The sequence below is a fragment of the Kogia breviceps genome, chromosome 9, assembly GCF_026419965.1.
Source record: "Kogia breviceps isolate mKogBre1 chromosome 9, mKogBre1 haplotype 1, whole genome shotgun sequence".
Lineage (NCBI taxonomy): Eukaryota > Metazoa > Chordata > Mammalia > Artiodactyla > Physeteridae > Kogia > Kogia breviceps.
In genome coordinates, this window is record NC_081318.1 from 74379265 (window position 1) to 74393139 (window position 13875).

At 38.8% G+C, this 13875-nt stretch overlaps 1 protein-coding gene across 1 annotated transcript in view; it reads left to right on the plus strand.

Moving 5' to 3' along the window:
• Positions 1 to 13875, plus strand: part of DNAH11 (dynein axonemal heavy chain 11) — a 312578-nt gene that overhangs the window by 224877 nt on the left and 73826 nt on the right. The window contains 1 exon segment of the mRNA XM_067042643.1: positions 7049 to 7215. Within this exon segment, the coding sequence (XP_066898744.1) occupies positions 7049 to 7215 (167 nt within the window).

A 13875-nucleotide genomic window follows, 5' to 3' on the forward strand; every position in this document is an offset into this window, starting at 1 on the left:
ATAAAGATTTTTAAAATCTCATTAACTTTCTCCTCTTTGAACATGAGTGGTAGAAGAACATATAGCCCTTGACATCAGTAAGTCACAGATCTTTTTGCTCTCCCATGTCTAATATATTCAGACAGTGGAATAGTATTTGACCATAAAAAGAATTGAATTACTGATACATGCTGCAACATGGATTAACCTTGAAATTTCATGCTCAGTAAAAGAAGGCAGACACAAAAGGCCACATGTTTTATGATTCCATGTATAGTAAATGGCCAGAATAGGTAAATCTATAGAGACAGAAAGTAGATTGGTGGTTGTCAGGGGTTGGGCAAGGGGGCCGGAGTTGGGAGTAACTGCTAATGGGAATAGAGTTTCTCTATTGTGTGAGGGAAACATTCTAAAATTACTAGGAATGATGGCACAGATCTGTGAATATATTAAAAAACCACTCAGTTGAATACTTGAAAGGATGAATTTCATGATACGTGAATTAAATCTTAATAAAACTGTTATTTTTTATTTAAGTGCTACCTAAAAATATAGAACTGCACTATTAGAAATGCATTTACTAGTATTTTGTTGAGGATCTATGTTCATCAGTGATATTGGCCTGTAGTTTTCTTTCTTTGTGACATCTTTCTCTGGTTTTGGTATCAGGGTGATGGTGGCCTCATAGAGTGAGTTGGGGAGTGTTCCTCCCTCTGCTATCTTTTGGAAGAGTTTGAGAAGGATAGGTGTTAGCTCTTCTTTAGATGTTTGATAAAATTCGCCTGTGAAGCCATCTGGTCCTGGGCTTTTGTTTATTGGAAGATTTTTTTTATCACAGTCTCAATTTCAGTGCTTGTGATTGGTCTGTTCATATTTTCTTTTTCTTCGTGGTTCAGTCTTGGAAGGTTGTGCTTTTCTAAGAATTTGTCTGTTTCTTCCAGGTTGTCCATTTTATTGGCATAGAGTTGCTTGTAGTAATCTCTCATGATCCTTTGTATTTCTGCAATGTCAGTTGTTACTTCTCCTTTTTCATTTCTAATTCTATTGATTTCAGTCTTCTCCCTGTTTTTTCTTGATGAGTCTGGCTAATGGTTTATCAATTTTGTTTATCTTCTCAAAGAACCAGCTTTTAGTTTTATTGATCTTTGCTATCGTTTCCTTCATTTCTTTTTCATTTATTTCTGATCTGATCTTCATGATTTCTTTCCTTCTGCTAACTTTGGGAGTTTTTTTGTTCTTCTCTCTCTAATTGCTTTAGGTGTAAGGTTAGGTTGTTTATTTGAGATGTTTCTTGTTTCTTGAGGTAGGATTGTATTGCTATAAACTACCCTCTTAGAACGGCTTCTGCTGCATCCCATAGGTTTGGGGTAATCATGTTTTCATTGTCATTTGTTTCCAGGTAGTTTTTGATTTCTTCAGTGATCTCTTGGTTATTTAAGAGCGTATTGTTTAACATCCATGTGTTTGTATTTTTTATAGATTTTTTTTCCTGTAATTGATATCTAGTCTCATAGCATTGTGGTCAGAAAAGATACTTGATACGATTTCAATTTTCTTAAATTTACCAGGGCTTGATTTGTGACCTGAGATACTATCTATCCTGGAGAATGTTCCGTGAGCACTTGAGAAGAAAGTGTATTCTGTTGTTTGTGGATGGAATGTCCTATAAATATCAATTAAGTCCATCTTGTTTAATGTGTCATTTAAAGCTTGTGTTTCCTTATTGATTTTCATTTTGGATGATCTGTCCCTTGGTGAAAGTGGGGTGTTAAAAGTCCCCTACTATGATTGAGTTACCGTCAATTTCCCCTTTTATGCTGGAGAGGGTGTGGAGAAAAGGGAACCCTCTTGCACTGTTGGTGGAAATGTAAATTCATACAGTCACTATGGAGAACAGTATGGAGGTTCCTTAAAAAACTACAAATAGAACTACCATACGACCCAGCAGTCCCACTACTGGGCATATACCCTGAGAAAACCGTAATTCAAAAAGAGACATGTACCACAATGTTCATTGCAGCTCTATTTACAATAGCCAGGACATGGAAGCAACCTAAGTGTCCATTGACAGATGAATGGATAAAGAAGATGTGGCACATATATATAATGGAATATTACTCAACCATAAAAGGAAATGAAATTCAGTTATTTGTAGTGAGGTGAATGGACCTAGAGTCCATCATATAGAGTGAAGTAAGTAAGAAAGAGAAAAAGAAATGCTGTATGCTAACATATATATATGGAATCTAAGAAAAAAACAATAAATGGTTCTGAAGAACCTAGGGGCAGGACAGGAATAAAGACGCAGACATAGAGAATCGACTTGAGGACACAGGGAGTGGGAAGGGTAAGCTGGGACGAAGTGAGAGAATGGAATGGATATATATGCACTACCAAATGGAAAATAGATAGCTAGTAGGAAGCAGCTGCATAGCACAGGGAGATCAGCTCGGTGCTTTGTGACCACCTAGAGGGGTGGGATAGGGAGGGTGGGAAGGAGGGAGATGCAAGAGGGAAGAGATATGGGAACATATGTATATATATAGCTGATTCACTTTGTTATACAGCAGAAACTAACACACCATTGTAAAGCAATTATACTCCAATAAAGGTGTTTAAAAAATAAATAAAATTTAAAAAAAGAAATGCATTTGGCTGAAGGTGATAGAAAAGTTGATTTACAGTGGCTTAAACAAATGGGAGTTTTTCACATATTAAAAAAATTCCAGGGGCTTCCCTGGTGGCGCAGTGGTTGAGAGTCCGCCTGCCGATGCAGGGGACATGGGTTCGTGCCCCAGTCTGGGAGGATCCCACATGCCGCAGAGCGGCTGGGCCCGTGAGCCATGGCTGCTGAGCCTGCGCATCCGGAGCCTGTGCTCTGCAACGGGAGAGGCCACAACAGTGAGAGGCCTGAGTACCGCAAAAAAAAAAAAAAAAAAATTCCAGAGGTAGACCATTATCAGTGTTGCTTCAGGTAATTAGTGATCAGACCCCTAATCTCTCTACAACCTTTTGCTGTCCATACTTAGCATGTGTCCATTCACTCTCACACATTTTGCAGCCTGGTCACCGATGGATGCTACACCTTTAGATTCAGGCAAGAGAGAAGAATCTGTAGCAGCTGAGTTTTCTCCTTTCATAACAAACACTGAAGTTTTCCTGGCAACCCCTTAAGCAAACTTAACTAAAGTCCTTAACTTTCTTTAGCCAGAACTAGAGTGACCACACCTAGCTGCAAAGAAGGCAGGGAAACTGGAAAATGGGGTAATCATAATCAACTTAGCCAGTCACAGTTCATCCCAGGGGGCTGGACACGTTAACCCTCGTTTCCGAATCAGAGTTCTCTTACAAAGAAAGAAGGGAGAAATGTTAAGGTACAATGGGTGGGGCTGGGTGATAGCCTTATTTCTTATCAATAGAGTAGACTTTTAAAAATCTAAATTTACTACAGATTTAAACCCATCATCCCTCTGAAGCTCATAGTTTATTGTACATAAACTCATAATTCACTCTGCAAAATTCACCTCCATTCCGTTTCATTAATTGCAAGTCTTTTCTTCTAGTTGTTACGGTCAGAAGCTTTGAAATCACCCTTGCCTTTTTGCTCGCTTTCTCACACCCATATCCCATCCTTCAGAATAGTGGACTGGCTCTGACTTCAAAGTTCATTCAGAGTCCCGGCATTCTCACCACCTTCGCCTCGCCGCGCTGAGCCAGGCCACAAGCATCTCTCCCCTGGAGTGCCGCCGTAGCCTCCACCGTCACCCCCAAGGTCCACTCCCCTTTGTGCAGCTGAGTGATGTTTTTTTAAAAATTAAGCCCATTCGTGTTACCACTCTCTCAGAATTCCTGGGTAACTAATTGTCTCACTCAAAGTACAGTCCAAAGCTTTTACCTGGCCTACAGGGCCCTCCGTGATCTGGCTCCTGGATACCCCTGTCCTTGCTTTGGCCACCTTCCCTCCTGTTCCATCTTCACTCTTCCTCACCCTGCAAGTCACTCTCCTACCTCATAATCTTTGTCTTTTTCCTCTGTGTGGCTCCCACACTTCTTTCAGATGTCTGCTAAAAGTTCTCCTTATCACACGGTTTTCCCTGACCTCCCTACGTTAAACAGCATGCACCTTTCCCCCTACACACACACACACACACACACACACACACACACACACACACACACACAAACCTGTAGCTCTTTCCACTTCCTCTGCTTTATTATTTTTTGATAGCATTTATGATCACATGATGCACACTTGTATATGTGCATATATGAACACATATACTTTTTTTTTTTTTTTTTTTTTGCGGTATGCGGGCCTCTCACTGTTGCGGCCTCTCCCGTTGCGGAGCACAGGCTCCGGACGCACAGGCTCAGCGGCCATAGCTCACGGGCCCAGTCGCTCCGCGGCACGTGGGATCCCCCCGGACCAGGGCACGAACCCGTGTCTCCTGCATCGGCAGGCGGACTCTCAACCACTGCGCCACCAGGGAAGCCCCACATATACTTTTTTGTGGTCTTTTTTCCCTAACTAAAATATAAGCTCTCAAGAGCAGGAACTTCATTTGTTTTCTGCACTACTTGATCCCAAGCATATAGAATGGTCCCTGGCACATCATAGGTTCCAATATGTATTTGTTGAATGAGTGAATGGGTGAGTTTTGGGAGCCTTCTGTGTTGAAAAAACATTCTGGAACCCTTTGAAGACTCATTTTTCTTAGATCAGTTAAGAAATTCCACCGCTTCTAGTGGAGTTTATACCCGCTTCCATTTAAAGTGATAAGATCTAGGCAGTTTGAAGGGTTTACAGTTTATGAGGTACCTGAGGAAAAGAAAAAGTGCCGTTGAATTAGACTTACTTGAAGTAGAGAATGTCTGAAAGTTTTATCAAGGTAAAAACAGGCTTCACCTTGTATCTCTAGCACACAACAATGTCTTCCAAAGGCTATATTTATGCATGATGATTTAGAAAAGGAGAGGAAATAATGGTGGAATAATATTAACTAACAAAAAAATACATATACATATGTATATATATATTTTTTAAAGGAATAATTGAAGATGTCAGACCTTTTCCTTTTTGAGGATGAATTCTTTCTGACTAGAACAGGCGACAGTTAACTTCTGAAAAACAGCAAGACTGATGATTTTGTCTATATAGCATTGACCAGGAAGCTATAGTCTCAACCATTCAGACTAATAAATCAGGCAATTTATATTTAATCATTAAGTAGCTCTGGAGCTGAACAGCTGTTCAAAATTAGAAATGGGTCACCCCAGCCAGGATGACATTACAGGCAATCTATAATGCATTAGAATAAAATTATAGTGATTTTTAACTGTCTAGAAATTTATTACAGGACACGTTCCAACTCTTAAACCCTTGTTAGCCAGTGTCAGTAATGATTTATGTTGCGTGGGTGGTATAGTGAAATTATTGACGATTTTAATCGCCGGTAAGTCTATGTTTAGTAAATCTTCAAATTTCAAAGCTGTTTTGGAGAATGAGGTGGGTGCCCTTTATTGCTTATCATCTACTAACCAAAGACAACAAAATTGGAGGAAAAGCAAATGAGAGATTCTTCTTCAAAATTAATGGGTATATTATCTATAGCTGAAGAAGGAAAGTAATAAATTCTATAAAGAGGGCAAGGGAGTTGAAGTTCCCTAGTGTGTAATTATAGAGCTAACTTGGGGTGATCTTTATCGAGCAAAGCAGATGATCTTAAAATAGCTTTCATAACCATTGTCACCTGCTAGTTTCATTACCTCAGTGTTAGGGGTATTGTGATGGCTTACAGAGAACTGGCAGTGCAGTCTGCTGTGACATACATTGTTTTTGCTTTCTGTGGTCTGTCTCTCCTCTTTCATGAGTAAAGCTAAATTCCACAGGGTTCTTCATTGCTTGTACTATCAATTTGCTGGGTTTTTTTTTTTTTTCAGTTCCTATCAATTTACATGTTCTTAGAATGTGGTATTAAATTTTAACATGCATTGAAACCAAATGAATTAGTGAAGTAGTCTGCAGTTCATTCAATCCCTAGATATTTATTGCAGTTTTAGTCAAATCCAATATTAAGGGTTCCACATACTTAACCCGGAAATCAGATTTTATATGGCTAGCCAACTAGATATAAGGATTTGAACAGCATTTTCCGAGCATACTGTCTTCAAAGCTAGTGAAGTCCTCCTGGTTTCCATCTTTTTCACATGGGCTGTAAGTTCTTTCACTGACTGAGTGATTATACTATAAAAATAACCTGGGCTTCCCTGGTGGCGCAGTGGTTGAGAATCCGCCTGTCGATGCAGGGGACACGGGTTCGTGCCCCGGTCTGGGAAGATCCCACATGCCGCGGAGCGGCTGGGCCCGTGAGCCATGGCCGCTGAGCCTGCGCGTCCGGAGCCTGTGCTCCGCAACGGGAGAGGCCACAACAGTGAAGCCCGCATACCACAAAAAAAATAATAATAAAAAAATAACCTGAGTTTAGTAACTACCAGCACTATTCTTTAATTTACAGAATCCTTGTTAGGTGGCTCTTTAAACTTTGTTTTAAGTAATTGACATAACTGGTGTTTGTCATTTTCCTTTTTCGGTAATCAGCCCATGGCCCAAATGTTTAAGATAATGTTTGCTTAGGGTGGTGTAGTAACATTGCTGAAAGTCAGGAATGATGGAGAGCACCCAAGCTGCCATTAAAAATCCTAACATCACTCAGTCTTGGCCACAGCTCTTGGTCCTCTACTCCTAGAGGGAGAGGAGAGTGACTTTCAGCCTTTTAAGAAGGACCTCAGTCATAATTAGAGTTCAGGCATCCAACAAAAAGGAGATGTTAAAGATCTAATGTCGTGTTGCCGTAAAGTCCACAGAAGATACTATGAGCGCACCTTCATAGTGATGGGTCACATGTATGAACGATTATCATGGTCATGCCATCCAGTCATGTTCTGTTCCTTCTCAAGGCTGTGCAGAGTGACCTAGACATAAACTGAGGAATAAGGTAATTACATTAAATGTTTCTTGAGTTGCTGCTCACCCTGCAGTTACATCGGAGTAATCTTATCTTTCAGTCAGAGAAGATTCGCTGGGGTCAGTCTGTTCAGTCCTTCGAAGCTCAAGAGAAGACGCTCTGTGGAGATGTTCTCCTTATGGCAGCATATGTGTCTTACGTTGGATCCTTTACGCAGCAGTATCGCCAGGAACTGGTAGACTGCAAGTGGGTTCCCTTTCTTCGACAGAAGGTAAGATCAGTTCCTAAACTTAGCCACATTTAGAAGCATCATACTGAAATTTCAGTAGTAAAAACAGTATATGTACCAGGCTTTTTTGTACCTCTGTAATCTCAACTGACTGGAAATTCTAGTATTGAAGGAGATGTTTCTTGTGTGTTGCAGTTTTTCTTATTTTAATGATGGTTTCAACCAGGAGATGGAAAATAGAAAAATTATTTGTATGAACCATAGAGATGTAGTTGGAAAACTGCTTTGAACAAAACTGTTAACTGAAATCAAATTTGGATGATCATGTTAGCATATAGCATGAAACTTTTTGTTTTGTTAATAATACTACAGGTTATTTGTTGAAAATCTTTTTCATGACTACTTTCAGATCAAAAGTGTAGCACTTGTATATAAGTATAAAAATGACTTATCCTCAATTTGAAAATTCAAACCCATAAGCAAAATGAAATCATAGATTAGGGAGATTTCAAATCGTTTAATTTAAGATCATCCTTGTACAAAGGAGAAAACTGAGACACAGAAGTTTAAATGACTTGTTAAGGTCATAAATGATAGGAAACCAGGCCACTGTTTTCTATGCTGTGCTGTGTTATCTCACTTGATTAAAGTAGGTTCTTCACTTACATATCTAGCCCTTAAGAAATCCTAAATCTCTCTGTGTACTTTTGTTCTATGTTGGTAATTATGCTTCAATTTTCACAATAGTTTTCATGACATAAAGACATGCCAATGGAATTTCTGCAAATTAAATGAAATTAAATATTGAATATTTTGGAGAAAGCTTGTTATTAAAGGCATCCCATAATTAATAATTGTAAAAGAAAAATCCTTTTGTAACTAAATCATTTAATATATCTGTAGTATCAAGCTACATTTTTATATGGAAGATTTTTAAAAAGAAGTTATCTGTATTACCCCCTGAATGTTCAGGGTTTTCTTTAAGTATTTCTGCCATAAAATATGCCTTTTATATAAGAGGATAAAGCGTTCTGGTAGTTTTGTCCACCTCCTACTGCATTGTGACTTTCAGAAGGTGTCAGCTGTCTAATTCTTCTCTCTTTTTTGTCAGTCTCGTCTTCTCTAAACTTTAATCCTCTACATAGGTGTCTTGGTCTGGGTTGCCCTTTGACTACTTCAGATTGATGATTGTCCTCTTTTGTGGTCCTCTCTGCATTGTCCACCATCGATAAAGTTTTCTCATTCTTTCCACAGTTATAGGGAAATTCACTTCCTGATGTACAAACTGTTGAACGTCACATTGTCTTCTTATTGTTACAATTACTCTTCACTTTGGATCATGTAATAGTATTAATGGCACGAATTTAGGCTATCAGTCATTTTGCATTTTTTAAATTGAAAACTTGCCTTCTCAAATTTATTTTAAAATTGAGTCTTAATTGCTGGTGTTTGTGTTTCTGGGAAGTTTCCCATCAATCGATTTATATATTCCCATTGACTTAAAATTCCAAATGCGGAGTTCCATGAAGGTAACGTTTTGTTTTGAAGAATAAAATAAAATTAATGGACTTATCCAAACTGTCTAAACATTCTAAACATATAGCCAAAGCAAAAATGATAATTTTCTGATGCTCTATGCTAAACAAAATTCATTTTAACTATGGGCCTGTGTTTTTTCACTGTGGGCCCACAGTTCTCAAGACCCGACCCCCCCATGTCTGTTTTCAGTCATCCCAGTGCTCTATTCTTTCCTCTTGAGCATGTAGACATCATGCTGAATGAGAAACAGACCTTCAAATGTGACCAACTTACTCACACTCATCTCTGGGCATAGCTATGCTAAAGGAAGAAAGAGATTCCAAATTGTATAAATGACATCCTTTTGGAAGAGACTTTTCTGTCTCCAAGACCCCTGGTAGAAAGTGCTACATAAAACCTAAACAATGTCTGTCCTATGGAATGGAGGTTTCCAGTTTCTGAGCTACTTACCTTCTACTCCTTCTAGATTCAGTCACAGCAAAGTGGTAAGACAGTCACATCTTTATGAACATGTGCCAGGGTCCAAGGGGAGCTGCAATTGCTTATTCATGTTAAGTTTTTGATGAATTTTCTTTCAGCAGTGTTCCCTTATCCTGCCCTCCCAAGAAGCAACTCCTCTTACTGCTCCACAGTATATAGGGTATTTTCTTACCCTTTTGCTCTCCTGAGTATCTCTGGCTTGTCAGTTTGACTTGGGTGTCCTGGGGATTACAACAGTTTGTAAATTAACCAGTCAACAAGTGACTATGATTCATGTCATTTAAAAAATCTCTAAACTAAGTATGTCATTTATTAACGACCTGTTGACATATTTAAGGTAACCTTGGAGAGAAAACTCTTATAAAGTAAAACAGCAATCCTTAATGTGTTCCTAGAAATGAAGACTTTGTAGTCTAAGTGCATCAAAACTCCAAAGTCTAACGAACAAATTTAACTCAGTTCAAGTCAGAATTTCAAGGGCAATTATATTTTAACTTGACCCAGTGATTCTAAAGTTTGCTGGAAGAATATATTTTTAACAACACCAACATAATTTTGGAATAGAACGGGAAGAGGGCACTTGTCCTTCAAGATATTAAAATATATTCTAAAGCTAAAATAATTACAACAAAGTGGTTCTTCAAGGGAAGTAGAAAACGAGAATAGAATAGAGTTCAGAAGCATTTAAGGATGTAGAGAGATATTTGATATATTTAATGTATGATAATGCATAAACTCCCACAGCTGCGTCTATCACCTCCCAACATTTCTACTCATATACTGTCTTCCCTCCTCATGCTGTAAGATGATACTTCTATTTAAGGCCAGCTGTTTGGGTTGTATTCTACTTTCCATCACCTTTCCCTTCCTTGAGGACAATCCTAGACAACTTTTCCCCTCTTTGTCATCAGAAATTTTTCTGTCTCAACTAATTCATTACTAGATCATTCCCACCAGCATTCAAACATACAGTTATTTCAGTTATTCCTCCCATTAAAAAAGAATATACCAGTGAATGCCCTTCCAGCTACTCCTTCATTTTTCTGCTCTCATTTACAGTCATCACTTCAGAAGAGGAATGTACATTCACTGTCTGTAAATCCTCTCTCCATATTTCTGAGTCACTCCAGACAGGCTTTTGTCCCCACCACTCCACCAAAATGCCTCTTGTCAGATTTTGCTACCACGTTGCTAAGTTGAGTGGTTTGTTCTCCATTCTCATCGTACTTAACTGAATTTGATGCACTTGAGCACTCCATCCTCCCTTAACTACTTGCTTCACTTGATTCTAAGGAATCACCCTCCCCACATCTTCCTTATACCTCACTGGTCAATTTTTCTCAGACTTCTTTTCTGATTTTTTTTTTCCTCTTCTCTCCAATCTCTTAATGTTGAAATGACCCAAACTTCAGTCTTTGAACTGCTTTTTACTAGGTTCATGGCTTTATTTATGTATTTTTTTATTCTTTTTTTTAAATTGAAGAATAGTTGATTTACAATATCGTGGTAATTTCAGGTGTACAGCACAGCGATTCAGATATATATATATTCCTTTTTAGATTACTTTCCCTTTTATTACAAAATATCAAGTATATTTCCCTGTGCTAAGGTTCATGGCTTTAAATGCCACCTGGATACCACTAACTCCTGCAGCCCAGACAATGGCATCTTCACTTCTGTGTCTGAAAGATGTCTCAAATATAGAACATCCAAACTGAAATCCTGGTCTTCCCCTAAAACTTCTTCTACCTATGTATTCCTGGTTTGTTTAATGGTAGGCCCATCCTTTTGTTAGCTCAGGCTTGAAAACCCTGGAGTCATTTTGATGTCACTCTTTTTCTGACACCCACATCCAGTCCATCTAGGAAATTCTGTAGGCTGCACCTTTAAAATATATTCAGAATCTGACCACTTTTCACCACCTTCACTGCTTCCATCCTGGGCCAAGCCATCATCTTTCTCTTCAGTTAGTGTGAAAACCTCCTAACTGGTTTCCCTGCTTCTACATTCGTGGCTTCTCTCCAAAATCGGAGCCTAACATATCAGCCAGTGTGACCCTTTAAAAATGCAAGTCAGATTAAGTGCGTTTTCTTCTAAAATCCCTCTAATGACTCCCCATCGCACTCAGAGCAAAAGCTAGAAACCCTCCAGAGGCTTATAAAACCCTATGTGATTTGGCCCTGTTATCTCTCTTTGTCTCATTACCTGTTATGCATTTCCTCACTACTCTGCTCTAATCACACTGGCCACCTTCCTTGAATATGCCAGATATGCTGCAGCCTCAGGACCTTTGCACTAGCCATTTCTTCTGTCTTGAAGTACCTTCCCTGAGGGCATACATTGTCCCACTCCCTTCCATCAATCAGGTCTTTGTTCAAACAACAGCTTCAAATCCCTAGATGTGACTACAGCCTTCATCCCTCAGCATGCCTCATTCTGCTCCATATTTTTTACCATAACATTTATTACTTTCTAATATGGTATCTCATTTATAAACTTGTTATGGTTAATATCTTTTCCCTCCCCCAGAGAAAATGTAAGATCCATGGTAGCAAGTATTTTGCATGTTTTGTTCACTGTTCCATCCTAGAATGGTACCTGGAGCATTGTGGATGTTCAGTATTCCTTTTCATGGAGATATACTTTGTATACCCTACAATTCACCCATTTAAAGAATACAATTCAGTAGTGTTTAGTGTATTCACAGAGCTGTGCAACTGTCATCACAGTCAATTCTAGAGCATTTTCATCACTCCCAATATAAACCTTACACCCATTAGCTATCACTCCCAGTCACCCCATTGTTACTGGAACTTATACAACCACTAATCTATTTTATGTCTCTAAAGATTTCCCTGTTTGGAACATTTCATATGAATGCACTCATAAAATATGTGGTGTTTTATGACTGACTTCTTTCACTTAGCACATTTTTAAGGTTCATTCATGATGTAGCCTGTGTCAGTATTTCCCTCCTTTTTATGACTGAATAATATTCCTTAGATGGATATACCACATTCCATTTATCCATTCTTCAGTTGATGGGCATTTTTGTTGTTTCTACTTTTTGATTATTATGAATAATGTGGCTATGAACATTTGAATTATTCATGTACAAATTTTTTGGGTGGACATGTTTCATTTCTCTTTGGTACATACCTAGGAGTGAAATTTTCTAAGCTGTATGGTAACTCTATGTTTAATCTTCTGAGGAACTACCAGACTACCAATACATATTTTTAAATAAATGTGTGCTTAAATGTACATTGTGTATCAGTGGGGGAAGTAATGGATTGTTCAATAAATGGTGATAGAACAACTGACCAACTATTTGGGCAGAAATACAGCTAGGGCTCTCCTTCATGGCTTCATGTTAAATAAAAAGAGTTCCAAGTGCTTTAAGTGTTAGAATGTTAAATAACTTAGAAAATATAGATGAACTGATGTATAATTATAAAATGGACAATACAGATGAACATTACAGAATTAGTGAGGGGCCATATTATAATCCCATGTAATAAACTAAGAAAAGAAGTTTGAACTAATCTGAGGCATGGGGAGTCATTGAAGGATTTTAAGCAGGTCTGTGACATGATCAGATTATTCATTTGGAAGCTCACACTGGCCACAGAGGGAACAGAACTTGGAGGGGGAAGAGACTGTTGTTATCTGTTAGAATGACAGTCCAGAAGACAATGAACTGAACAAAGTGATGACAGTAGACATGGCAAGCCGGCGAGTGATTCCAGAGGGGCCAAGGAAGAAGAGTTGATGAAACAATGCAGTGGATTGATGGGGAGAAAGTAAATATATGAAGATGCTATTCCCTCGGGTTAAAATTAGTTTGAGAGGACTTCCCTGGTGACGCAGTGGTTAAGAATCTGCCTGCCAATGCAGGGGACACGAGTTCAAGCCCTGGTCTGGGAAGATCCCACATGCTGCGGAGCAACTAAGCCTGTGTGCCACAACTACTGAGTCTGCGCTCTAGAGCCCGTGAGCCACAACTACTGAGCCCGAGTGCCACAACTACTGAAACCCGTGCGCCTAGATCCCGTGTGCTCCACAAGAAGAGAAGCCACTGCAATGAAAAGCCCACGCACCGCAACGAAGAGTATCCCTCACTCACTGCAACTAGAGAAAGCCCTTGTGCAGCAACGAAGACCCAACACAGCCAAAAATAAATAAATAAAATAAAAATTTTTTTTAATTAAAAAAATATTTCAAAGGAATTTGGGGGCTTTAAAAAGTGATGATGTTACATTATTTAAAATATATGTATGTAAGCACATTTAAGTAAGATTAAAATATGGATAAGGCTTAAAAAGAAGAAAATACAATACAGTTAGTTGAAAGAAAAGACAAAGAGTTTGGTTTTAGAAACATTGCGGTGTCTCTGAAACATTCAAGTGTCAGTAACAAGTAGAGAGCTGGACAAGAGTGTTATTGGATGGGAGTCGTAACTGGGAGTCATTGATGTAAGGTAGTTCTTGGAACTGTAGGTGTGGTGAGATCTTCTAGGTAAGAGGTTTAGAGTAAAGGGAGCTGAGTCAGTGCTGACATGTAAATAGGAAGTCGAGGAAGTTGAAGAAGGCACAGTCAGAGACTGGAGAAGCCCCAGGCAAGAATGGTGTCATAGGAGATAAGAGTAGAAACATGGGGATGGTCAGTGATGCCAAAGCCATA